At 40.5% G+C, this 27,445-nt stretch overlaps 1 protein-coding gene across 1 annotated transcript in view; it reads left to right on the top strand.

The window, feature by feature from the left end:
* Positions 1-27,445, top strand: part of shank1 (SH3 and multiple ankyrin repeat domains 1) — an 89,379-nt gene that overhangs the window by 5,563 nt on the left and 56,371 nt on the right. The window contains exon 2 of the mRNA XM_037793230.1: positions 18,857-19,417. Coding sequence (XP_037649158.1) covers positions 18,908-19,417 — 510 coding nt within the window. The 5' untranslated portion in view covers positions 18,857-18,907. The remainder of the gene's footprint in view (positions 1-18,856; positions 19,418-27,445) is intronic.

The raw sequence follows: 27,445 nt of genomic DNA, 5'->3' as shown, positions 1-27,445 counted from the left end.
GTTAACACAATAATACACGTTAAGGCAAATTCGATACTGGCATCATATGAAACTACAACACTTAAGGAATCCATTGGTACCAACTATGTCATACTAGCTTGTCAGGAAGGAGACTAAATAACCAAACAGCCCCTCTATATGTTGGCAGATATGCAAATAGAAACTGCAGCACACAAATGCTTTATGCTACAATTTTATGTATTTTTGGAAGGTTAAAATATCCATTGTAGCATTTGTATTTTTACTAATAGTTATTACTCATGTTTTTATTCCCAGTGAAGTTCATGTTACCCATTACTGTCATCTTTGATTGTACATGTTATTGTTCTATAAAGTATCCAGCCTTTTGTTACCATATTGGTCACAAATTTGTAATAAGAAGGTCATTGAAAGTATTTCTGTTAAAAGGAAAAAACGAGTCTACAGTCATTCTAGCGACTCTGAGAGGCTCTACTTATGCACTAACATGCTCAAAGTGACAAGGCTAGCATGCGGAGGCTAAGCAGGTATAATGTTTACCATGTTCACTATCTTAGTTTAGAGTTCTAGCATGCTAACAATTGATAATTTGCATTAACACAACGTGCAGTTGAGGCTGAATGTCGTTAGGTGTGCAGGTATTTGGTCATAAATGAAAGTATGACCTTATGAGAGCTCTAAAAATCAGGGCATCACCAAAGTTATTAGAGTTCATCCTGAGGGTCACATGAACGTCTGAGCCAAATTTCATGGCAATCCATCAAACAGTTGTGGAGTTATCTCAAGAGCATGACCTCAAAACATCGCTTGTGGATGTGCCAATAAATTGCACAGGGAGCTACAGTGTGCAGCCCTGAGTTTACATTTTCATTGCTGTCTTTTATTAGTCCTGCATCTGCCTTCAACGGTATCTGGATGTGTGTGACCACTATGCATTGATTATCTCACTCAAATGTCAACTTCACGGAGGTACTAGAGAAAAGGTCAGGGTATTATCACCAAAGTCTTTAGGATACATCGTTCAGGAGGTTCATGACAATCGTCCCAATAATATGATGATGGTTTTTCAGTCAGGACTACAGTCGTGGACCGACTGATAAAACAACATTGCTTTCCATAGAGCCGCGTCACTAGCATGGCTAGTTATCAGATATTAGCACTCTCAATATTGTTGTCAGTATCCGCCACGATAGTGTATATATCTATATCACTTTCTGCTCACCCGACTTTTTAAACGCTACTGTCCCAAGTTGCAAATAACCAGTATTTCAGTGCTGTTGTATCATGATATATGGATTATATGGAGTACCAGAACAGACAGTTTACTCACAAGGCAATTTCAAAATGACTCTGAATGGTAATGGTAAAGAGAGACACTGCAACTTACTTTAAAAAAGTTATCATGGTGGATGACGGGTTTGTTCAGTGTATTTGCTATTAGAGCACAGATATGAATGCTCACCTCGAAGTGTTTTGGTTGTGTATGTCAAGTGTGTGTATCTGTCCCTGTGGAAACGATGCCCAGCCAGGCTTTGGTTCCCAAGGGGGTACCCCCTCCACACACACACACACACACTGTATCTCTTTCATTTATCTCTAATGCTATGTTGCGCTCTCTTTCACTTTCTACGTCGTCTCCTCACAAACAGATCACATCTGTCCCGTTGCAAAGACTCCATTCATAGATTCAGGGTAATTAGAGGGGAAGTGGGGGCTTGGGAGGGTGGGTGGGGGGGTATTTGGTGGTCTTTGGCCAGACTCCTCCATGCATCATGAATTCACTCTCAGTTTATTAGGGCTAATTGCGCCATTGAGAGGCGGAGAGGTGGTGGTGGTAATGGTGGTGGTGGTGGAGGGGGGGTTCTCCCTACAGTCACCGCTGCATCATCAAAGTGGGGTTGCTATATTTAGAAGCAGCAGATGCATGGCGGCAGCGGAGCAGTGCTGGCCCGGGATGATGATCAGAGTGTTGGGTGGGGTGTGTGTGTGTTTGTGCACGATTCAAGGCAGCAGCATAAGCATCAGCCTCAGGATCTAATGCTGCATTCAGGTCTTGTGGGAAAGACAGTAGATATGAGCTTCTTACTTGAAAACACTGTTCATGTCAGCTTTCAGGTGGTAAATATGACTTGTAAATTTAGGGATTAGCAACTTTGGATACATACAGTTGGCTGTAAAGAGCATTATTCTTTGTATGTGTATGTGTGTGTGTGTGTGTGTGTGTGTTCTTTGCAATGATTCATTTGCTGTATAAAGATGAACTCCAATGTGTGCACCAACAAAATCCCCGGAAAACCTAAGTTTTGACTCTTTTTGTGACCTCAAATGAGTTCAAACACTCTTCCGTGTGTTTTGCTGGAAATCCTTAATTTGTTCTCCCTGTTATTCCCATAAGCCTTGAGAGCAGCACTACAGCCTGATAGGATCGTGATCAGCGTTACAAGAGTATCCAAGCAAAGCGAGTGTTTCATGTTCTCTTATCTGAGAGAGGCTTATTTGATTCAACCAAACAGTGAAATGTGTAAGATCTGTGTAAGCTGCAGAAGGCATTGTGCCATAGATTGAAATCAAATCATTTTTAGTTAGTATGTGATCTCATTTGGCACTTTCACATAGATATTCTTGAAGATTCTTGCAAATCCAAGCCTCTCTGTCCTGCTCCATACTATTTAATAATGATTTTAGACTGTTTTATGATGTTACAGTCAGTAATTAAAGTCGTCCACATGCTAAAATGAATATCAACTGGCTTGTCAGTTCAGTCCAGGACCTTTGTGGTGTTGATGAAACTTCTGCTGACGTTACTAACACTGTGTGTGTGTGATTCGGCGCTTTGTGAAAACTGAAATTGGTGTCAGGTTTGCTATTTGTGATTGAAAGATGTCGAGCTGCATCTCTTTGTTTTCGTCAACCCTGTTGGGAAAAAGCTTCAGCTGATGGAAGATGCAGTCTGCATGGTTTAGCTTTTGCCTCTACATTTTCTAATGTAGTAATTAGCTTTGACATTACAAAAACAGTTTATTAGTTCCTCTCTCTCTCTCTCTCTCTCCCTCTCTCTCTCTGCAAGCTCTTTAAATAACTGCATTATATATCAATTTGTTACTGCATCTCAGCAAAAAAGAATCTAATTCAATTCACCTCCACAGAGCTACAGCCCTCTGTGTCCATATTACATTACAGTTCTTTTCAAACAGCAACTGATCTGTCATCAACATGCAATGTGTTATTTTTGGTTTTCATGCTGATTCTCCCTCCCTGCCTGCTTCCTCCTCCACCAATGAACTTGTCATGGACAGAAGTGTGTGTTGGTGTGTGAGCATGCACCTTATCTGTTTGTGTGTGTCAGTTTGCACCAGCAGTAGGCAGCAGTGGGTGTTTTAAAGTTTATGGGAGATGATGAATCGGCGATGTTCGGGCCAGGGAAGGTTTGGGCGTCTTGCTGCATTAATAATGGAAGCACAGCTGGCAGTATTTATAGTAACAGTGGAAGGAGGCCGTGGCGGCGTGATTGGTGGTGATTTATGAGATACAGTACATCCTGCCAGCTCGCCTGGACATCAGACAGTGTGAGTTCCCTCATGGTAGCCAGTGCTGGATGTGAAATTGCCTGACAGAGAGTGGGGGATCTGATGGTGACATGAACACATGCACATTCACAACAGCATGCTTAGACGTACAGTGTGTATACATTTGCACAATACAACGCACGTCCTCCTCTGATATCTGCAAAGTTCAGGTGTTTCGTCAGAGGAGGAGATTAAAACGAAGTGATGATCAGAAAGTTGTTGAGATTGTGAGTCCAAGCTATAGGAGGAGAATGAGTAGAAGAGAGAGATAAGAGGAAGTGGAGACAGCTGGGAATGGAGGGAGGAACGCATGGATATATAGCCCATATGGAGATGTTTGATGTGAAGCCATATTGATTGGCCTACATAGTTTAGATTAAAACAGTGATCATGTGATGGCTTCCCTCCTCTGTGGTTGGAGTTTGTGAAGTCTGATTGAATCTGTGGCTCGCAGTCGTTCGGCTCTCCTGCTTCTTTTGTCTCTTATCTGTCACTTTCAAGGCAAAGCAGATAACAAGAAACACAGATGACAGTCGCACAGCTAAAGCGGCCGAGTCCACAGTGGATTATTCAAATGAAGGACAAGGAGGTGAACCTGCTTTTTGTACAAGACAGCAGGGATGTGAAGAAATAAAGAACAGTGATATCATGCAACGACTGTACTGTCCCATGACACGTGACTTCTCTGTGATCAATCATGGAGGAAGAACTCAGATCCTTTATTTAAGTAATACCCCAATGTAAAAATAGAAATTAAAGTCCGACACTCAAAAATGTACTCAGAAGGACCAGTGTGCAGCATTTAGGAGGATCTTTTGGCAGAAATGGAATAGAATATTAATAAGTATGTTTTCTTAAGTGAATAATCACCTGAAAATAAGAATCGCTGTGTTTTCATTACCTTAGAATGATTCGTTTATATCTACATAGGGAGTGAATCCTCTTCACGCCATGTTGCACTGCAATGTTTCTATAGTAGCCCAGAATGGTATGGGCCGGAGTCGATAATGTTACTCGCTCCTGTCGCCGCCGCTCTCTCTCTTGCTTCACCACTCACATGACCTACTCTTACAATAAATGGCTCTAGAGAGGGCCATTCGCATTTTCGATTCTGCCACCACAGCTCTCCTACACGCTTGGCACACGGGAGAGGCTTCAGTTGGTTGTAATGTCAATCTCACCGCTAGATACCGCCAGATCCTACACACTGTTCTTTTAGGTAGAAGTACGAAGGTATTATCAGCCAAATGTACTTAAAGTATCAAAAGTAAAAGTACTCGTCCTGCAGAAAATGGCTTCTTTGATGGTGTTTCACTATACATACTGTATATTTATGTTATATTATAAAATTATTATTACTTTTACTTTTGTAGTATGTTGAAGTGGATGAAACACATGTGTTGGAGAACCCTGTAGTAGAAAGTGCAGCTAAATTGTGCCAAATCTTAGTTGATATACATTGTTAACTCAGTGTTGATGATTAACTGGCATTTATTCAGTCTGCATAGAAGAATCCCATCCCCTAGCATTGCTAAGTGAGTGGGAGAAAGAAGGGTTTAAGTGATGTGTCTATTTGGGATGCTGTATCTGTCTGAGGAAATAGATTTTCCATTCAAAGGCCTTGAAACGTGAAACCACAGACCCTCCTGGAAGAAGTGCTGATTCAGCTGCTGCTAAACCGCAGGGAGCTAAAGAACTCCCTTCACTCAGTCAAACAAGGCTTTCTCAAACCGTGACAGCTTTGTCCTGCTTTTGGCCCTCTTCTCGTTCCACCTCATTTTGTTAGACAGTGTAGAGTATGAATCACAGCTCTCATCATGTCTCCTGGTTCAAGGTGTTCAATACCAACCCCCATATACGGTAAATCCTTTTTTTTGCCAGAGCTGCACGCTCATCACAACCCCACTCCGGTCAACTCCCAGCGGGACAAGATCAAAACTTGCATTGCTACGCCGACTCTGCTGACGGTTGGTGCTTTCTGACAAGACTTCAAAGGACGTTGTTCTGAAGAGAGACGCTAAACAGAAATCCAGCATGCTCTTGTGAATGTGAACCAGTGAGACATGTGAAGTTGGATGAGTGATTTGCTTCCTGTTGGCCTGCAGAAAACAAAAAGGGACGACCTGGAGGTTGCCACATGGTCAAGCTCCCATTTGGCGCCTGCAGCCGTGAAACAGCATCCACCTTTAATATTTCACAGCCCTTCATATGTTCAGGCAGTCTCCCCTACAGCTACTCCCGTTGTGGCTTATTTATTCATGAGCTCCCCATGCACTGCCAACTAATAGCCCCAACTTGGCCCTCAGTGCGGCCCTAGATAGCAGCAAGTGGGTCCTGCCACTCTGAGCCGAGCCACCACTTGAGCTTTTGAGCCAGACAAGAGAGATGAGACTGTGTGATTTAGGATATTACTCAGCTCTCTGAAACAGGCAGCATATGTGGCTGCTAGTAGAAAACAAGTACAGATTCTGAGCAGCTCCATGGAGATTTAGTAGCGATGACGAATAAAGTTGATTAATTAGCAGTTTGTCTGGATACGATTGCGGCTCTCTGGCTCCCCAGCTGATTGACTTCATCTCTTCTGTGGAGAACAGAGGAGCTTTAACAAACACTGTGGCGTCTTACATGCATGCAGAGTAATACTGTTTGTTCTTGTACAAGACTGCTTTATTATAAAGGAGAGCTGAAATGATTAGTCAATTGATCAAATAGTCAATCAACAGCAACTATTTCAGTCAGTTTTTAAAGCAAAACCACCAAACATTCTCTACTTCCAGCTTCTGATTTGTGAGGATTTGCTGCCTTTCCTTCTTTCATGTGGTAGTTAATTGAATATATTTTGTTTTCGGACTGTTGGTCACATTAAACAAGACATCTGAAGATGTGGCCTTGGGCTTTCGGAAACTGTGTGATGAAAATGAGCATTTTTCAGACATTTTACAGGACAAGCGATTAATTGATTAATTCAACACTGCATTTGGCTAAATGTACAGCCATACACCACTGCATTGCAACCAACTCAGGCTGTTCTAATACACTCTTCGTATACATACGAAAAGTAATGCACTATAATTTGTATATATCCCACGAAATTCATATACAGTATAATCCATGTAATTGTGAATAAGGAAGTATAAAGAGCGATGAACACAGCATAGGGAGGAAGTCAGGGTGGAAAGTCAATGTTCATTTATTTGTCGCGTAACTTCCGTACTTAAAGCTTCAGTAGGCAGAAAGTTTTTGGCATCATTGGGCAAAAAATACCATAATAACCTTTCAGCATATTGTAATTCAAGTGTTCTTATTTTTGTTTATAGCTTATTTTGTATATTGTATATTCTTAAAATTTCAATTTTTTTTATTCTATTTTTATTCTAACGTTTTTATCTATTCTTTTGTTATTATACTGTTTGTCTTGCACCAACATAACCAAAGCAAATTCCTAGTGTAAATCTCTTACACCTGGCAATAAACACAATTCTGATTCTGATTCTGATTCTGATTCTGAGAGAAAACTAGACTTCTGGACCTCCTCATGGCTCTGTTTTCAGGCTTTAATAAACCTAGCCCGTGATGGGAGACTTTGACCAATCACAGGTCATTTCAGAGAGAGAGGGTTCCTATTAAGCGTTCCTATTGGCTGTGCTCCGGCTGGTGGGCGGTGCTTAGACAGCCAACTCCAGCTCGGCTCTGATTGGTTGTTTTCCCCCTGGTCTGTGAAATCTTGTAGATGCCATAAGGATCACTGGAGGACACAGAGGAACGTGATTTTTTTTTTACCTGTCTCATGCACTACTGTCAGGACATTGACCGTTTTATAAAAATAACTCATCATATTTACTCCATTTCTACCCACTGCAGCTTTAAGTTATGCACTTCTGGTGTTATTTTAACCCAAACCGCAATCTTTTTCTCAACCTAAGTAGTTTTGTTGCCGAAACCTAACTAATTTATTTCCTGTGAAAAGTTTATTTTGAAAAGACTTGATCGTAAATTGACAAGTGCATCACGTGTTGCTGGACATTTGTAGGAAAACGCATAAAAAATGAGGAATAACTTTTCATAAGATATCATACCAACCGTTGTATGACGATACGTTGCAGGACGATATGTTGCAGGACAAACTTATACCAGTGTTTTCATATGATGTATTCACAATTAAACTTAATTTGCATCCAAGAGGAGAACGAATGTGATGTTTTTTTTTTTTTTTGGCTAACACGTAAAGATTTCTAGATATTGTACAATAATACCACGTGCACAACGTTAATCTACATATATGCCGCTTGCACAATCGGATACAGCATAATAGTGATTTGATCGATTGTCTTACGTTTGCTGTGTAAACTGGGACCGTAGAGCAAGTGATCTCTGGGAAATGCAGCCTAGATGCACCACTTTTGGAAGATTTCAGGATTCAGTCAGACATTTTAGCTCTTAAGGCTTAAAACTATAATATCCTTTACGGTATGTTATACTATTACTGCCAAAGCTTTCCAAAATAAGAGTCGAAGCTAGTTGCTCAGTCATACAGAGGTTTGTTTGTGTGTGGTTCTGACATTCATCAGCTGTCAAGATTTGACAGCTCCTTGTAAACAACCCAACCTCTGTATTGATCAATAGCTAAGCAAATGAGCTATTCTCTGGCTCAGGGGACATCAGCAACCTTGTAGTAACATTTGTAGACAAATTGATATTGCAGGTGACCTATACAGTTCACAAAAGGGGGAGAGAATTGAAGCTTAAAGGCAGGAGAGAAAGAGAAATCTTAATAAATTACTGCTGATTATAATTTTTCAGATTTGACTGGCCCGTACTTCCAGCTAACATTTATTAAACTGAGTTTAATAGTCTGGAAAATATGATTTTGACCGGAAAATACCTCATTAGTCACAGTGTCAGGGTATTTGGTAGCCTGAGGTAAACACCATTTTGAACCACAGGGAAATAGGCTATGAGGTCACTCTTACCCCTCAGGAAGAGCTCACACGCTCATTTCTTTCTTGTGTCTTTATGTGGCTTCATACACCCACTCACATCTTCACCATAATCCACTGTTGTCTATATATAGGGAGCCCTCCGGGAGTTTGTTTTATTGCTTTTCCCCAACATGTTTCTAAATCCTCTTCCTGTACTACAGTACCGTTTCTTTTGAAGCTCAGAAATCAGAGAAGCAGAATTGGATAGATGTCTTTGGGCTTATTGTCGGCGTGAAAGCTTTTTGATTTGTTGTAAGCATGAATGTGTTGCAGAGTGTTTCGCAGTTGGAGTTTTTTGGCCTTCGTTTACGTTACAATATGGGTTTAAGTAACTTTATGGTCTCAGAGGTGTTTGAGGACAGGAGGCCAAACTTTTATGATGCATTATGGTTTTTACGAAGTCACTCCGTCCACCACTTTGGTCCAGATTGAGATATCTCAACAACTACTAGATGGATTGGCATGACATTTTGTACAGATGTCAATGGTGCCCATAAGACAAATTCTAATAACTTTTGTTTCTTTTAGTACCATCAGCAGATTAAATGTGTCACTTCACTAGGTGGATTGGCAGAAAATTTGGTAAAGACCATGGATGTATTATAGAACTGGATACCGAAACCCCAAGATGGCGCCTGTTCAACCAAATGAAAATTGCTCAACTGGCGCATACGCTGAAAAGTTTCTAGCTTCCAGGTTACCTCTAGGGTTATGCGGCCCACTGAAAAGGCCCAGTAGTGTTAATCCCATCATGCCTCTGGCCCACCTGAGCCAATGAACCAATGAGATTGAGCGAACTGCTCAGTGTTGACGCCATTTAGAAAAAAGGATTTTTTTGCGCTTTGAAAAAGGTTTACAGAGATTAAACCCCCATGACTTAAAAATGTATAATGCAACTAACAATAATTGACCATGTTTATAATTGGAAGTGTCCAGACAACAGTTTTACAGTCTTGTTTACAATGGTGGTCTATGGGGAAAATGCTTTTTGGGCTGCAGGAGATTTTGCATTGCATTAACCACGCATTGCCACTGGAAAAATTGGAAGCAAGGCCGAGTGGTGGCAACGTATCCAATTCTTTAAGTCTAATACACCCATGATAAAGACATTCATGGTTCCCAGATGATGAATCCTATCGGCGTTCAATATTGCTGCGCAACGCACCATTTAATGCCAGTATGCGATGCACTGGGTTTACCATTAACTTTAATGTAAACCCATCTGCGGCAACAGTAAACGCTCAGGAAAAGTGCTGTGATGAAGTAGTTTAAAGAGCGAAAGAGACACATAGGGTGGGTGGGGAGGTGGATTGGTCCAGCAACACAGGTCACAAGTCACATTTTCACTGTAAAAACGTAGTAGTTTTAAGCCCAACCATGTTGTTTTTTCCTAAACCTAACCAAGTGGTTTTGTTGCCTAAACCTAAGCAAGTGTTTTTGTTTAATTCACAACATTAAGCATGTGAGTATGTGACGAATTAGGATGACAATGTGTTGCCAGCTAGCATGGCGGTTTGTTTCTGCGAAACTTCCATGATGAGAACACCAGTGACGCTCTACACCACGCACTTACCTCTCAAACTCAAACTAGGTTCCTCCACCGGCGCTCACCCTAGTTTAATAGCACATGGGATGATTACATCAGAACGTGCGTAAAACACGTGGCTTCATTCTCCTTTGCTTGAGCCCTCCTGGGTCCCTGCAGTGTAGATTGATATTTTCTGTGACGTACAGCTCCCACGTGGACGACTTAGTGCTGGAGGATGATTACATAGATGTACTCAATTGACCAGAGGGTCAAAGTTTACACACATTATTAGCCTTTATCCATCTGTATGCACAGCTTCATGGGGATATTTGTGTCCATTTGTGCGCATCAGAGTGCCATTTTGTGACTAGATGTCAAACAAGGAGGGAAGGAAATTGGCCGTTCCAGTTTAGTGGCAAGAAAGTGGGGCGATCTGTTCTTTGGAAGTTTCCCAGTGAAATTTCCTGGGGACCAAGACACTGAAAATATCTATCTTTATACACGCGATGTCCTACATACTGTAAAAGAGAGAGGAAGAGAGGGAGTGAGAGAGCACATGACGATACGTGTGTTTGGGAGAGATAAAAAGAGAGAGGGAGGGAGGTTAAATGTCACTGTGCTGGTGGGATATCAGTCTTTTGATGGCATCACACAGATAGATGGTTTGAAGCTTAGCAGAACCAGGTCAAGACTCCTGCAAGTCACCCAACAAAGTTACCTCATTTTCCCTCTCACTTCTGTGACATGAAAACCTCTCAAGTAGAAGTAGAAATGCTGCCTCATAACCCCATTTCCCTCTGCTCATCCTCTTCTGCCGCCAGTTTCAAGTGCGGCGTGCGGGTGTATGAAACAGGATTTATTTGGATTACATTTACACCTGGCAACTGTGTCTTGAGTTAACAAACAGAGATCAAATTCATCTTTCCCTTGCCAAAACACAGATTTGCTAAACATGCCACTTCCTCCTGTGAGCTGTGCGTCTTTTTAAACAGATGTTAAATGGCTCATCTCGTTCCCCATCCATGAATATCTTAACGTTTCCTTTCTGACAAGTGTGATACCACCGGAGCCGCCAGCCACCTGTTTCATTTGCTGATTTGAGTGCATATTGGGTAAACTTACAACTGGAGCTCACAATTTACTACAAATGATTATAACACAACATTGCACCATGCATGTTAAAAGAACGAAAAAACAGCTAAAAACATTTTAGCACAGCTAAAAACAGCTAGTGGTGATGTGTCTTTCCTATCTAGGTCAGGGTTACTACCAGGATGAATGTGATGGCCGAGCTTCTGGTGTCTATAGGGACACGCATAAAACAAATCCACGAGAACCATGTGTACATAAATAGATTTTCACAACAAACAGAGCAACAAATGAATGACCAAAATGCTGTGTCACATGTTGTAAAATGCTACCAGTATTTGATTAAGATTCAGAAATAACTTTACTGTATACACAACACAGCAGCATGTCAACACATCATGAAAAGCAAGAACGACATAGCCTGTGGGTGCATAACACACTGCTGTGTCTTAAATCTGAGACTTAACAACAAACACTATTGAAAGCGACACTGCCGACAGAACAGATAAATATAAAAGCTGTCAGATGTTTGTGAGCGTACAAGTGAATTTACAGCAAATGTGCCAATGCAGGGGCACACAATCAAACACAACACTGCTAGTCAAATGAATAAAGTTTTGCATCTCCTAATACCCATTAACGCACTACTCTGTGTAGCCTCTAGCTTAGCATGCATATTAAGCTTATGAACTCCACCCTGTCCCCATTTAAAGGAATAGTTTGACATTTTAGGAAGTAAGCATATTCAGTTTCTAGATGAGAAGATCGATACCACTCTCTCATGTCTGTACGGTAAATATGAAGCTGCCGCTTGGCGTAAAGTCGGGAAACAGGAGGGAACAGCTAGCCAGGCTCTGACCAAAGCTAACAAATTCTGCCTATCACCAGATCAGTCAAGTCAAGGTTTATTTAAAGTGCATTACCACATGAAAGTCTTTGATTGAATGCATACGAACCTCAATCGACCCTTCGCTAAGCCCCTCCCTAGAACAGCCAGTGTCCAATCCTACGTTAACAACCATGACTAGGTGCAGGAGGCCTGTCAAGCTTTCACCGGTGTGTATGGAAGTCAGACAGCAGATAGCCTCAAAATTTAGAAGCAAGTGTCGCAAGAGGAGCGATGTCGGATATGGATTAAAAAGTGTGGTAGACCTCACTCATTAAGCCAAATCCAGAGTTATTTTCATACTGTCGTTCATGTGAATGAGACCCAGACCGAGGCTGGAGGGAGTGCTGGGAGGCGGGGTTAAAGGAAACACCACTGCACCTACTCTGTGGGCCCAATGCATGCGGAAAATAGCCAGAAGATCCGGGTACTTCATCACTCAGCAGTTGAGCCATTTTGGCTTCATGCGCCACTGAGCAACTTTCATATGAGCCGGAGCGTGCCTCCGACGCTCTATCCAGTTCTCTTTATAGCCTTCATCCATGGTACAGACAAACACAGAGATGATCTCCTGGCTGAGATAACAACAGAAGAACCAACAGACAGTACTTGATTATTATAATTGATTGTTAGAAGACAACAGTAAATTAAAATTAGTACAGATAAAACACTAAACTGTAAGGCTCACTAATGCACTAAAGCTTGCCTGGCAACCTCACGACGATGACAAGACTCCAGGAGTTCAATGCTCCTGGACACGAAATAATAGCACGTAACTCCTCATAAAACCTCAACCTGGTACATTTTTAATTTGAAAATCGATTGAGTTAGCCCGCCGCGGGTGTTCTCACTTCCCTTGTGGAGCTCACATCGCTGATTGCTCGACAAGGTGAGGGTTAGCAGGGTTAATAATATAGTTTTTAAGTTGCCGCGCTGACTGAAAGTGTTAATGATATGACCTGAAACTGAAACAGCTCTCCAAGGAGAATGATAGAGAATGAACGAGAGATAAAGATTTATGACAGCGAGATATGAAGCGGAGGAGATGATTATCACTTGTTGGCATTAGGCAATATCTAATCGCTCCATCGCCCTCTTCATCTTCACTCAGATAGACACACATAAGCTCTCTCACACACACACACACACACACACAGAGTGTTCATTATGAAGGTCTTTTATGTGTGAGTCATGACTTTTCTCTGGGGAACTGATTATCACTTTCTCTCTCATAATTCTCCCTCCGTCCTGACCTGTTCCAACTTAATTGACGATGAGTGATTTTCTCAAAAGTTTGGATTCAGCCTTTTAACTCCATGTTCATTTTCTCTGCTGCATCCATCAGAATCAGCCAATATGTTCCTGATATCAGCCTTGAAAAAGTATGAATAGATAACTAAGAATGCGTGACAAACAGGTGTGTCACAGCAGCCACTTTCAGAGGGCTGATGATCACTGTGGGTGGATTTTACTCAACAGCTTCAAGGTGACAGTGTGTAAAACTGCAATGAAACCTACTTCTACCTGCTTAAAGGAGCGTTGTGAGGGTCTACATGCTGTTTCAGAGACTTTTCTACAAATTCTACAAAAAAGAGGGACTTGTTTCATTTTTTTTGGCATGAAAATGTGGTTCAAGGCCAAATCTAAATACAATGAATATCAATACAGGCTCTGGCTTTTGGCAACTTCAACCAAAAAAATGTTTCGGTGCTGGTATCATGGTTTGACTCTCTGCTCTCCATCATCCAGCCTTGCGAGCTCACACCTCTGATTTCACACCACCACCTCTCACATTCAACTCTTCTTCTCGTTCGTTGTTCTCCTTCAATGATCTTTTGTTTCCCTGTTTCAACACAATACCTCCGCTGTTTTTTTGTTCTTTTCTATCCTCCCTCTCCTTTCTCTCACTGTCTCTCCTCCATCCATGTGTGTCATTGTCTTGTCTCTCTGGCACCTTTTTCTTTGTAATCTGCTCCTCTGTCTCCTTAACTAACCCCCCCCCCCTCATATTTTTAGCCATGCAAACAGCGTGGCTCTATGGATGTCAGTGTCAGTCTGTTGGTCGGTTGGTTCCACTATTTTGGTCCCGACTGAAATATCTCGTCAACTATCAGATGGATTGTTGTACGGACATTCGTCGTCCCCAGAGGACACACCCTACTGACTTTTGTCATCCTCTTACTTTCCTTTAGTGTCAAAATGAAGTTGTGGTTCAGAAGGAAATATCTTGACAACTATTGGATTGGTTGATTTTCAGGTTCCTCAGAGGATTCATCCTGATGGCAATCCCCTGATTTTTCCGTTCGTGGAAGTCCGCGTAGGTATGAGGTCAGGGTGGACGGACGGGTCAAACAAACACAGGATTTTCATCCAGGAGACCGGTGTTTGTGTCCCGTGTGAAACCAAAAGTCAATGTTGACTTATTTTAACGTTACTTTTAATGTTTAACGTTACATACGTAACAAACATATTTATTTAAAGATCTTTTACTAAACTTAACCAGGTAGTTTTGTTGCGTTTACAATGTTAACCACATGTTTAAAACTGCGACCGTAATTTGGATGGAAATACATTTTCCTTGAAACATAAGTAGGAATGCAATTTATGGGAACGTAATTTTTAGGAGACAGGAACCTTTGTTAAACCCCTCATTTTTTTTACACCCTTCCTCTCTTTTTCCCCTCTTCTTCGTCCCTGTCACTGTTGTCTTTTCTCTCTCTAATCACACCCCTCTTACCTGACTGCTTCCCCCCTTTGTCCTCTTCCCTGTCCTTCCTCTCTAGCTTCCCCTATCTTTGATTACTCAGCACTATGCAAAAATATGGATTCTTCACTTCCATTTATTATCATATCTGCTACCCCTCCCTGGTTGGTCAGCTTTCTGACAAGACTACACTAACGTTGCTACTTTCTCCCTCCTTCTTTGTCTCTGTGCCCTTGTCTTTTTTATTCATCAATTCCCTCAAACAATTTGGTTCCCAGCCCTCTTTTCCTCCTCTGTCGTATATTCTCTCTTTCTCTATTTAGTCTCACAAGCTTGCTTCAATTTTGTCTTTTTTCTCCCATTCCTCCACCACTCCTCTAAATTGTCAGAAACAGCTTTATACAAGAGGCCTCATTAATTTTAATTTACATTTAAGCGAGCCTTTTAAACCTTTTCCAAAACTTTAAAAATGTAGTTCATCTAGCTGTAGCAACTTTATAAAAAGAGTCCAGTTCATACTCATTTATGTTTACATTTAATCAAGTACTGTAATATATATTGTTAGGTACTTCCAGTTTATGCAACTTTATACTTCACATACTGCACTAATTGCTCCACTGCATTTATCTTATGGCTGTAGTCACTATTCACTACTGTAGACATAAAGATTTTATATGCAAAACATAGGATGAGATCATAACATAAGATACTGTATCTTGAGGTGGATTTAACAACCCAAGAGTGCACATGCAGTGGTAAGAGTAATATTTAAAATGCTGTTTACAGCTTAATGTATCAATAAATGATAAGATACAAAGTATTAATAATGAGTCATCATTTGTCCTTGGTTGTCAACAAGTCTCCTCTGAGGTCCTCTTGTCTATATTAGTGGGTGATACAATCTGTTAAATGTCTAGTTTGCTGCAAACTCGCCTGCCATCTCCGTCTTTCTTCATGACTGTGAACAGAAGTTTGCCTGCTAATACGCTTTCAAAAGTTGGAGGCTGAAACGTTGCCAGAAATACAGTATTTGTCACAAGCAGTCCTGCATTCAGTGTATTTGTTTGTGTGAAAAATGAGGAGAAACTGAAAGAGAGAGACGATAAAATCGCCAAACTGCAAAAAAATGTCAAGTTTAACAAGCCGTTTAGCTTCGCATTCGGGCTTAAAATTGTGTTTTTGTTAGATCAAGTGAAGGATTGTGGCAAGAATTCCAATTTTCTGTAAAGCAGTTTCATTTATTTTAGGTATTGCCTCCTAACAGCACAAACTACTAAAAGTATATAATTATCCACTGGCCTCAAATAAATGATACTTGATAGTTGCATCATGTTGTAATAATCCCACCTGACTGCCATGCTTTTATTTTTCAAGTAGAATAAGATGTGAGACATGAAAGGAATATTCTTTGCCACATGCTAGCTCCTGTTGTCCACCCTTCACTTTTCTTTTCCTTGTGAGACTTCTTCATATTTTATCCTCCCTTCCTGTTTCTTGTCAAACTGGACAGCTGGTACTTTTATCTCAGTGTCCCATGAGTAAAGTCTTGACATTATTATGTGTCTTACACTTTTTTCTCCCTTCACAACATGGCTCTGATTCCCCTGTGTCTTTCAGCTTCCTCATCACACACACACAAACCCCATTTACAATTTAAAGTAGCCTCATTATTCTGTACTTGATATGCATTCAAAGTAAAATATAAACAAACAACAACTTAATACAGATTTATTTACAGGTGAATGTTTAGATGAGACACCGCTGTTTGAAATTTAGTTTTGTACAATTTTGTGTTTGCATGTGTTCAGATCTTAGGTGCAGTCAGTGTTTAAAAAACTACAATATTTCTTAAAAGTGGTGGAGTAGAACTATAAACTATAGCAAATAAAGTAGAAATACAGCTGAACTCTGTTACTTTCAGATCAGGTGTTTATTTGGTGTTTCTACAGCTCTCTCAGCTGATGGTCAGTCATCTGGTGTGAATTTGAGCGCCGTTTGTTATTCTGCTGTTCCGTTCTGTGTGGAGCTGTCCAGAATGTAGTGGTGCTGAAAATCCTGAAACAGCGAGCAGAGCCAACCAGGAGCCACCAGGGACAGATCTGTTATCTTGCTCAGCTTGTACTTGAATACAGCGCTGCATCACTGATGCTCTGAAGTGGCTTCTCGGCTCTCTCAGGGGTGATGGCGAGAGCAAAGGAGTATATAGTTTATCACATGAAGAGCTGTTGTCCATTACGAGTGTCTGTATAGAAGATGTGCAGTGATGAATAGTCTGCTGTGTAGAGTCAGACCGATATATTAGTTTATTGAGGATGGTGTTGGCTTTTTCAAGCAGCTTCATGGAACCGAACTGTAAGTTTTGTGCATTTCAAGTGTTCAAGGCTGTTGATTGGTCAAGTAAAGTCTGAGATCCTTGTTGATTACAACCCACAATACGAAATATATAACACAATACTGGACATAACAAACAAACCACTGTTGGTTTTTCTTATTTGAGAGCTTTACCTGTAGCGAGTGCTAGAAGGATAGGACATCATTAAAATCAAAAGATTTATCCTCCAGGGAGCAATCTGCTGAATTTATCACAAGATTAGGGGAGACACTACAGTTGAATAGGGTAAAACATTTAACTAATAGATATCACCATGAAACTTCCCCAGTTGATTACTTACATTAAGACAATAATTTGTTGTATTACAAGTTTTCTCAAAATGTTATGTTTAAATATGCAAATGAGGCATTATCCTAACAAATATATGCCAATTTGCATATATTTCCAGAACAGAAATGTTAACATTGGATGAAGCCAGGTTCAAAATTCTTGTTTCATTTTCTGACACATTAGAGTCAAAGGTTTTTACAGAGGGAATTTTGGATATCTTTATTTATCACTCCATAAATCAGAAAATACTGTCAACAGTCATAAAAAAAACATTTTTGCCATGTTTTTAGTAATAAAATATAATATAAATCAGGCTATGAATGATATACGAACAAATGCCTCTGTATCAACCTTCAGAATATAGAAGAATGAAACTGTAAAGTTTGGTGTATGTAATTGCCACTGAAGTGGAGATTTCTGTCTCAGAGTCTCAGATGAAAACCCATTTTGATATGGATTGTAAAATTTGCACTTATAAAAAAATCAAATTTTGGATGTTTTCTTTCCACTTGTTTGAAAGAAGACAAAGCAAAATAGCCCAAAATCTCAAAATTGAGCAGTGCATGAAAAACAATATTTTTGCCTGAGGTGTCTCCCCTTAGTTGCAAAGTTAATATTTTGGTTCAAAGTGTCACTAAGAGAGCTTTTGAAGTGTCCAAAATGGCAAGAGTATATTTACGGAAGTGCTCAATGAAAATCATGGAAATATATGTCCAATAGACATGTCATTTTTGCCTGATGGTTGTGCCAAGCTAAAGGTCAGGAGGTCACCAAAAACACAATGATTCATCCTCTGGGTACTTTGAATAACCATACAAAATTTCATGACAAATTGTGGACGTACAAATAGACAGATGGACAGAGAGACCAATTGATATAATTATCATTGGGCCTACAAGGGCAAACATATCAACATCAACTATCTTTTATATCTACAGAGGAATACTTTCTTTTTCTGAGGATTTATTCTCAAGGTTATGATGTAAATAGGACCTCTATAATGCTAATCTTTATAGTTGTACACTTTACACTACTTTATAGTGCCCACTAAAGTAGTATGTGTCACCGTAGTGCTCTCAGTATAAGCATATTCCTTTTATCGTATAATACCACCCGCCGTAGTACTATTGCTCAGAGTGAAATACTGATATGTTTCAAGCTTCTGAAGGTTCAGTCATTTGCAGGCAAATCTTGAGTGTAACAGCGCAGGCAGGATGTCTGAATGTCTGCCGAGAGTATGGAAGCTGAAAATTAACAGCTTCAAAAGTGGGTTCATTTATACATGAGGTGTGGATAGTATGTCATCATGCGGTGAGGGTTAGAAGTACTGCATGTCTGTTCCCATAGAGACCACAGTTTGTTAGAGTGATGTGGATACAGAGAATAAACTCCTTACAAACTTCTTCTGTAGTTTTCTGTGTCTCTGTTTTGATTGTGTGTTCTCTTTCCTCCCCACGCTGCAGTGGCTCTCTGGGAATGATGGCGTTGCCACTGGTTCCGCCCTCTCTGTCGCCATGACGATGCCGTTCAGCCCCCTGTCCAGCGACGAGGAGCAACAAAGGATGCTGGGAAACAATCGACATCTCTATCCAGGGGCAGAGGACGAGGAAGAGGAGGAAGAAGAGGAGGAAGAGGAAATGGAAGAAGAAGAGCGTGATGAGGACCAGGAGGAGGAGGAGAATGGCGAGCTGGAGGGGGAAGAGGAAGACGATGAGGAGATGGTGGAGGAGGTCAGGCGAGGAGGCCTAGCGCGGGTGGGCAGGGGTGAGGGACACAGGCAGTCAGGTAAACTGGCCGGGAGACCCAGCGGGGACAGACAGATCCGGCCAGGGAACCCTGGACACACCGCAAACCCCTATTCGTCAAATCCAGGACCCACGCACCAACAGCCAGCCAATCACATTCAGCAGCAGCCGCAGCAGCAGAGGAGGCTGAAGGAGCGCAGCACCGGCACGGTGCCATCTGAGGACGCCCACATTGCCATGATGGTCTTTCGCATCGGCATCCCAGACATAAAGCAAACGGTCAGTGTTGTCTCCGGCTCGCACACAACCACAAAATCTGCCCAACATCACGACAACAATCCTGATAAGTTCACAAACACAAATGGCCTCGATCCCACCCTGCTCTTCTCCCTTTGAACACAGTCATAATCAGTCACTTTTAATTACCAATTTCACCATTTAAAGAATGAAAGCTCTTTACATTTCATATAAGTGCATACATGCCTGTGTACTCTTAAAAAGTAGGTCATTTTCAACAAAGATCTGTCTGGTTTTTCAAAAACAACATACCGGTATGCATCATAATTTGCATCAGTTGGTGTTGTCTTTAAACAAATTGTTTGACATTTTGGTGAATACGCTTTTTTGGTTTTTGGCTGAGAGTAAGATGAGAAGATTATAAAGGCCAAAGCCAGCACACGGTTAGCTTAGCCTAGCACAAAGAGTGCAAACCAAGGCCTATGAAAAGGAGGCTGGGTCACGGGCAGACATGGGTCTTGGGGTATGGGGTATAACACATGCGCAGTGTAACAGAAGCTGCGGTCGTGCGTTGCGATTGGCTCAATTTCGGCGAGTGCAGGCGAGATTTAACTGCACATGTGTTATACCCCCGGAGATATGACGCGTGACCCAGCCTCCTTTATATAGGCCTTGATGTAAACCCATCCGTGGCAACAGTTAACGCACAGGGAAAGTGATGTGGTGACGTAATTTAAAAGAGTGCAAGAGACACACAGGGCGGGCAGGGGGAGGTGGATAGATTCAACAAACGGGAGGCTTTTATCCAGGAGATCGCTGTTTGTGTCCTGTGTGTTACGTTTTACTTTCACTATACAATCAGCTGTTCGTTCATGTTCGGTGTTCACAACGTCAAGTCACATTTTCACTGTAAAAACGTAGTTTAGTTTAATTCCCAACATTAAACACATGTTAACTGTGACTGAAAAGTGACGTCAAGGCGACTGACGAAGCATCAGTATGTGACGAGTTGGGATGAGAACGGATTCCTAAGCGTTTGTGCTAAGCTAAGCTACCTTGCTGCTGACTGTAGCCTCATATTTACTACATGAGAGTGATGTCGGTCCTCACAAGTATCTCTTTGAAGAAAGCAAATAAAAGTCAGGGAAAAGTCAAAGTAAAATGTCCCAAAATGTCGAACTATTCCTTTAACATACATTGTGTTAAAACATGCCTGAGGTGCTCAGAGGCCTCTGTTTGACGTCATTTTTATGACTCTGCACACGATGAGTGGATATAAAAATGGATGAGTGGATGGATTTCTTGTTATAGAGTAAAAAGAGTCAAAACTCTGCCTGGAAAACTGAAGGAGTAGCTTTAAATTTCATTTTAAAGATGTCACAACAAGGAAGTCTTCATGACACTTAGAAAAGGAGTGGGTGTTTATGCCTCCACACTAACATAATGCAGTATGGGCTCTGGGACTCTGAGGAGGGTTGTTAGGTGGGAGGGAGCCATGTTCTGTGTCTCTGCCCTGGGGCCCATCAATTTATAATCTGACCACGAGTGTTATGACAGCATGTGTGGTCAGTTCAGTCAAAACTGGCAATGTGCAGTGCTCCAGAAACAAGTCTCCAAGGATTGGGCGTATTACATCGATTAGATTCTCTTTCTTTCTCTCTCCCTCTCTCTTTGTCTCACCGCATCACCGGTGGAAAACTGAGAGAAGCGCAAATACTCGTCAGCAAAGTGTCTGATCTGAGAGGGTGAGAGAGATTTTCAAGGTGACCCAGCTCCAGAGAGAAAGAGAAAGAGAGAGACAGAGCCAAATCGCATACAAGAGCAATCACCATGAGAATATGTGGGCAATAATTTGATTTTAAAAACACTAAAAGACAGAAAGGATTCAGAGAGAGTCAAAGAGAGGGAAGTTGAAGTGAAGAGAGGAGGCTAACAGCTGCCTCTGGCTTAGTGTTGCCAAAGAGCTTCTAAATGGTGCGATAAAGCATGCCGAGAAAAGCTCTTTTTGGTGTGACTGGTTTTAAGAGAGCTGTCCAGAATCGTGATAGACCGATCTGCCATCGCTCTCCATTTCCCAGATGTGATCTTACATCACATCAGTGTAAAAGCTTCCATCACAAGTGTGTCTAAATCGGCTTCACGGACTGGAGATTCAGCTGCCTCCATGTATAGTACGCCATTCTCCCACTCTTTGAAAATCAGGCAGTTGCTAGACGCCAGACACCCAGTCTTTTTCCCCCCCTCTGTGTTTTTCTGATGAGTGATCTGTTAAAGTGACTCATCAGTAGTAGCTCAATTGTACTGATAATTGAATTATGAAGAAGCAGGGGATGCAAACGAGCAAGGCTGCATCCAAGTGCTTTTTTTTTCTGCGGAGGAGAAAGAAACAGACGAAGAGGAATAAAAGGGAGGAACAGAGATAAAGGAGAGAGTGTGCATCTTTGCTCATTGCCAGATTAAAGCTGAACCAGACTGCCTTTGTGTTCGACAAACAGAAGGCCGTTTCCTTCAGACATTAACGGTCTGTCCTCTTTTCTCTTTTCTGTTAAGCGATAGAGGCTTCTGTGATGTGTCGGCTTTATAAATCATCAGCAAGAATGAAACGGCAAATTAAATAAATGTATTTGTGAGTGCCTGTGTGTATGCGTGTCCATATTTTATATTTACCATCCCAGTGCACTATAAATGCCTCGCTCAACGCTTCTTCCTCCCTCTTGCTGCCGTGTGATTTATTATTGATCTGTGCATGGGTGTTTTCAGCAGTGTGTGTGTGTGCTTTTTAAACCCAACCATAAATAATTCACCGCTCCCTATTTATTCTAACAAATCGGCATCAAAGATTAATTGTAAAAAAGATGGATAAATGGGATTGCTTGGGAGGAGAATGCTCACTCAAGCTTTGGGTCAAAACCTCAGACATTGCTTGACAGTCACATGAAGACACATAGAGATAAATAGAGGTAAAATGGGGCACTTATTGACATGAGTGTTTGGAAGTAGAGGCAGAGAGAGGTGGAGAAAGAGTAGATAAAAGTACAAAGAAGAGGATAGAGATAAAGGTAAATGGAGGTAGACACAGAAGCAGATCAAAGTAGATCGATGTAGAAAGAAGGTAGCAGAGAAAGGCAGGTGAAAAGAGATAAAGGTAAATCGAAGAAGACAGAGTTAGACAGAGATAGATCCAGATGGATAAAGTGAAGCAGACAGAAATAAATAAAGGTGGAATGAAATTGAAGTACGAAATAGAAATAGCGAGTACAGAAAGGGTTTGGTCGCTGATTGATATTGACTCTTTATGTTGATTTCCTGTATCTTTAGAATTAACACCTCTTAAAAATGTGTTTTCTAATAAGTACTGTGTTCAATATTAATCAGAATAAATGAATCTTAGAGACATTCAGTACAGTATTCATCCCATAAAATAGATGTGTAACATTTGCTCATATTTTTGTTGTTCAATTTGCCTAAAAAATCAAGGCCTCCTGGCCTATCCCTGCTGTTTCAGATCATTTAACAAAATAAAATACAAATACCACATTGAAGGAGAAGTTCAGCCATCGTGGGAGGACACATTCACCTTTCTCCATCACCGAGTATTTTGACAGGAAAGATTTTTATGCAAATCTTTTTGATCTTTCTGAGTAGCAAGGAGGTGGACGTGAAATAATGAATATGTAGGCCTGTTTTAAAATATAAATTCATTGCTCAGGGTTTTCACTCACAGCTAAAAAGTTTTATTAAATGTCAGAATCTTTAAATCTTGTCAAGTTTGTTTGTCGCAATGTCTCTATTTGTGGACTCATGATTGACAAGTATAATGATATTAATTATACTGGCTGGCAGACGTGGATGACACTAACGGGAAAATATGAAAAAGGGCAATAATGATCCTATTAGTCAGTCTCACTGTACAGTATTTTTTTATTATCTTTTTCTTTTTTTAATCTCTTGAATTGAGTAGCTACATAAACTCAGACATGCAGCTATAACCATTTACATATGAATGCACTAAAACATGACCTTATAGACTTCCTGCCAAGATGCATTGACTCGGTACATATTGTCTTGCTCCCCAAGGTCACGAGAGTTATAACCCACCATCAGTCTGACATTTACTATCTCACTCACTCACTCTCCTCCTGTCCTGACTCAACCTCTTCAGGCCATTTTTCACTTCCCCTCTCTTCATTCGCATTCAGAATAAAAACCTTCTGATCTTTTTTTTTTCCCCCTCTCTGGTTCATCTCCTGTCCTCCTCCTCCTCCTTCTCTCACTGGTGTTGGGTAATATCACTTTACACTCCCAGTACATTAGGTCTGTTCTACATGTCAGCTAATTCACCCTCAATAAACTCTAATTGCTCGTTAATTGTGTTGTAATGAGACGAGGGAGTGACTCTAGCACGCAAATGCCTATGTTATGAATTAAGGGGGGAGGATATTTAGTGACGTAAGAGCACTCACATGCAGTAATGCATAGATTACACATAAACACACAAAAACACTGGTGTTACATCTACCTTTTTATAACTCTGTCAGATGTTCACCAATTATTGTTGCGCATCCGAAACGATCCAATCTGATGCAGTTTGATTACAGATTTACTTACGCAAATTGACTTTGATATGGCAATTTATGTTATGGTTCTGGTGGGACTGCTGCACATCAGGCTGCATTTATAGCTGAGACAGTTATATTTTTGGAGCTGATATTGAAAATACTATCTATATAGACTAATATACATATCTGTCACTGTAAATATAAATCCTACTCACTGTACACACAGTATATAGACATCTTCACATGTATTAAAGGTCCCATATTGTAAAAAGTGATATTTGCATGTCTTTTTTATTATAGAGCAGGTTTAAGTGCTTTATAAATACTGTTAAACCATCAAAACGCTCAATATACGGAGAAATACACACAGCCCGTATTCAGAAACTGTGCGTTTGAAACAAGCTGTCAGGATTTCTGTCCATTTGTGATGTCACAAATATACAGTATATATAGACCATTACACGGTTTTAAACATAAACATTCTAAATTTGTCCCAGTTTATTTCCTGTTGCAGTGTATGTGAATGACATCAGCTGACAGGATGTAAACATGGACCCAAGCTGTTGCCTAGCAACGCGATTCCGTTGAAATGAGCTAAAACGGAGCGTTTCAGACAGAGGGTGAATACAGACATATTCAGGCAGACAGTACGAGGAAAATAAAGGGTTATTTGAACATTACAGCATGTAAACATGTTCTAGTAGAACCACAAAATACAAGTATGAACCTGATAATAAGCATAATATGGGACCTTTAATATACTGTTCATAATCATCCAGTTCATGTAGGCTATATCCATCCAGTATTTATTTCTTTGCACTATTTGTATTGTTTACAACTTCCAGAACACTTGATTTGTATTATAGACATTTTATTTACATTTTTTATTAGTGTGTTCTTATTTTATTTTTGGTCATTGTTGTTTCTAGCTGTTCATTTCTATTCTATGTAAGTACATTGAGAGAGCTGGAGTCAAATTCAATGTAACGTTATGTAGGCTATACTTGGCAAAAATAAACCTGATTCTGATTCTGATAATGATAAATTAGCTAATATTCTTTTTGGACAAACTTTTTCACGCATAGTGGTATTCAAATGCCGTTTTATTTTTTGTATATTCATGGGTTTTTATGGCACAGTAGGTTGTACATCAGCCACTACAGTATAGTGATGTGTTGATCGCGAACGAGCCAGCTCAAAGAGCTCAAAGAACCGGCTCTTTTAAGTGAACGATGAGAGCCGGTTCCCGTCCGAGAGATGTTTTTTTTTTTAATTCAAGGCAGAATGATAGGACAATCTTCTCCGCGCCACGGGCACTGACTGGGGCTGGATGTTGTGTTAATGACGTCCGTGCGACCAATCAGGTGATTAAAGACAAAGATCATACCATCAAACAGGAGGGGCGGGGGTGCGCGTCGTGCTGAGGGTCTACAGGTATAGACCAGGAGGAAGAGGAGGAGAGAAAGAGAGAGAGGAGTGTGGTGCGTGAATAGCAGACAAGACGAGTGACAGTCGGAAACGAAGCAGCATGTAAAGTTATGGTATTCTGGAAATTATAAGTTTAAGTAAAATTCAATTGAATAATTTAAGTGATATATGTGCACACATACTAATCATAGGTCAAAAAAGCGCTAAATTTGGCTAAAAGGCCGAAGTGGTTAAACGAAGAGCCGTTTGGGAGCCGAAAGAGCCGGCTCTTCTTAGTGAGCTGAGCCAAATGATCTGGCTCACTAAAAAGAGCCGGAATTCCCATCACCACTACAGTGGACTCTAGTCACCATGGTCACCGCCTCCTACTGGCCGACGGACGGTTAGTAACCGTTAGAAACGTCGAGCAGCTCAGGAATATCTCACCAAACCTTCTACATTAGGCGACCCTTGCAGGTAAATACAATTTGGTAACATCAAATAAGAACTACGGAGTAATACAATTGTTAAAATGTCCACTCTCTGTCTGAAACGCTCCGTTTTAGCTCATTTCAACGGAATTGCGTTGCTAGGTAACAGCTTGAGTGTATTTCACATACATACCTACAATTGAGCTAACTAATAGCCTGTTAGCCTACTGCGACTTTGTTGTTCTTGAAAACACTTTATCTGCAGTAACATTTTTGGGCTGTAAATCAGTTGATTTATGTTATTAGAGTGCGAACTTGCAGTTTTTGTGACAAAAACAATATTTTTTTACATTTTTTTTTATTAAATTCAGTTCAACGGGGGAGGTAGGGAGGGGCTAAGGAGTCAAGAGCGAGGAGCTGAATGGGGCTCGTGTCTAGAAGGTAACCCGCAAATTGCGAAAACTGATCTGAGATCTGCAAAAACTTGCAAAACATGCAAGTTTTCCCAACAGGAGCTAGGTTTTTGCATTGCATTGAACAGTATTAGAATATGTGAATATATATATATATTTTATTTTTTATTTAACCTTTATTTAACCAGGTAGTACTCATTGAGATTAAGAATCTCTTTTGCAAGAGAGACCTGGCCAAGACAGCAGCATTTAAACATACATTAAAGTTTCAGACGCCCCAACATAAAACAAATGTAAAATAAATACATAGCATAATATCACACAAAACACATTAAAATCAAGTGTTTGAAGCCAACCTTAAAGTTAAATGTATAGATGTGAACACATTAGTTTAACAACATTAAAATATATGGATTACTTTATAGTTTTCACATAATATATAATTTTATTCATTGGTTTGTTATTTCTTCAGTTGTAAACTCAAACGCAAGCTGTTCACCTGAGTGGATGTGAAAAACTCTGAAAAATGCATGTTTAAAAAAAAAAAAGATGTTGAAATTATTATTTTTTTCATGCCTAAAGATGAATAAAAACCAAAATCCTCACCGAGGTTGTCATAATTTATACATGAAAGGGCTAAAATAACTTTTTTTTTTTTTAAACATATTATGACCAATTATTTTTTTGGCTTGGATTCCTCAAAATAGTTAATAAAGAGTTGTGATAAAGATAGATCTGAAGCAGGAGATTTTATTGCAAAGAAAAAAGGAGCGAAGTGAGAACATTTAATCTGCTCAATATGTGCACAAATACAGGCACTTAATGGTATGAAGATCTTCATCTTCATGGTATTAAAGGCCTGTATTTGTGCACATATTGAGCAGATGGACTCACTTTTCTGCACTCATTACGTTTTTTTGTGGATTGCAGGATATTTTGTGACATGGCAAATGCTAATGCCCCCTGACCTTTGTACAGAGGTCAGTGTTCGTTACTCTGTCCTGTAAACGTTTCCATAGAGCACTCAGAGGAAACATCTGGTGATACGTCCTGCCTCCTTTCAGTCAGACTTACCTTTGCTGCTTTAAAACTCTCCTAACAGAGCTCTACAAGCCTACTGGGGAGCTCTCTCTCAAGGCACTGCCAATCAAGATGGCACTGCTGGTGCACTGATAGGGAGGGCTACAGATCTGTGTGTACTATCAGTCTGCTACATCTGTCAGGAGGAGATTTGGGCCATTGTATGTGGAAAGAATCTGG

The sequence above is a fragment of the Sebastes umbrosus genome, chromosome 14 (assembly GCF_015220745.1).
Source record: "Sebastes umbrosus isolate fSebUmb1 chromosome 14, fSebUmb1.pri, whole genome shotgun sequence".
Lineage (NCBI taxonomy): Eukaryota > Metazoa > Chordata > Actinopteri > Perciformes > Sebastidae > Sebastes > Sebastes umbrosus.
This window is presented reverse-complemented; position numbering and strand designations above follow the sequence as displayed.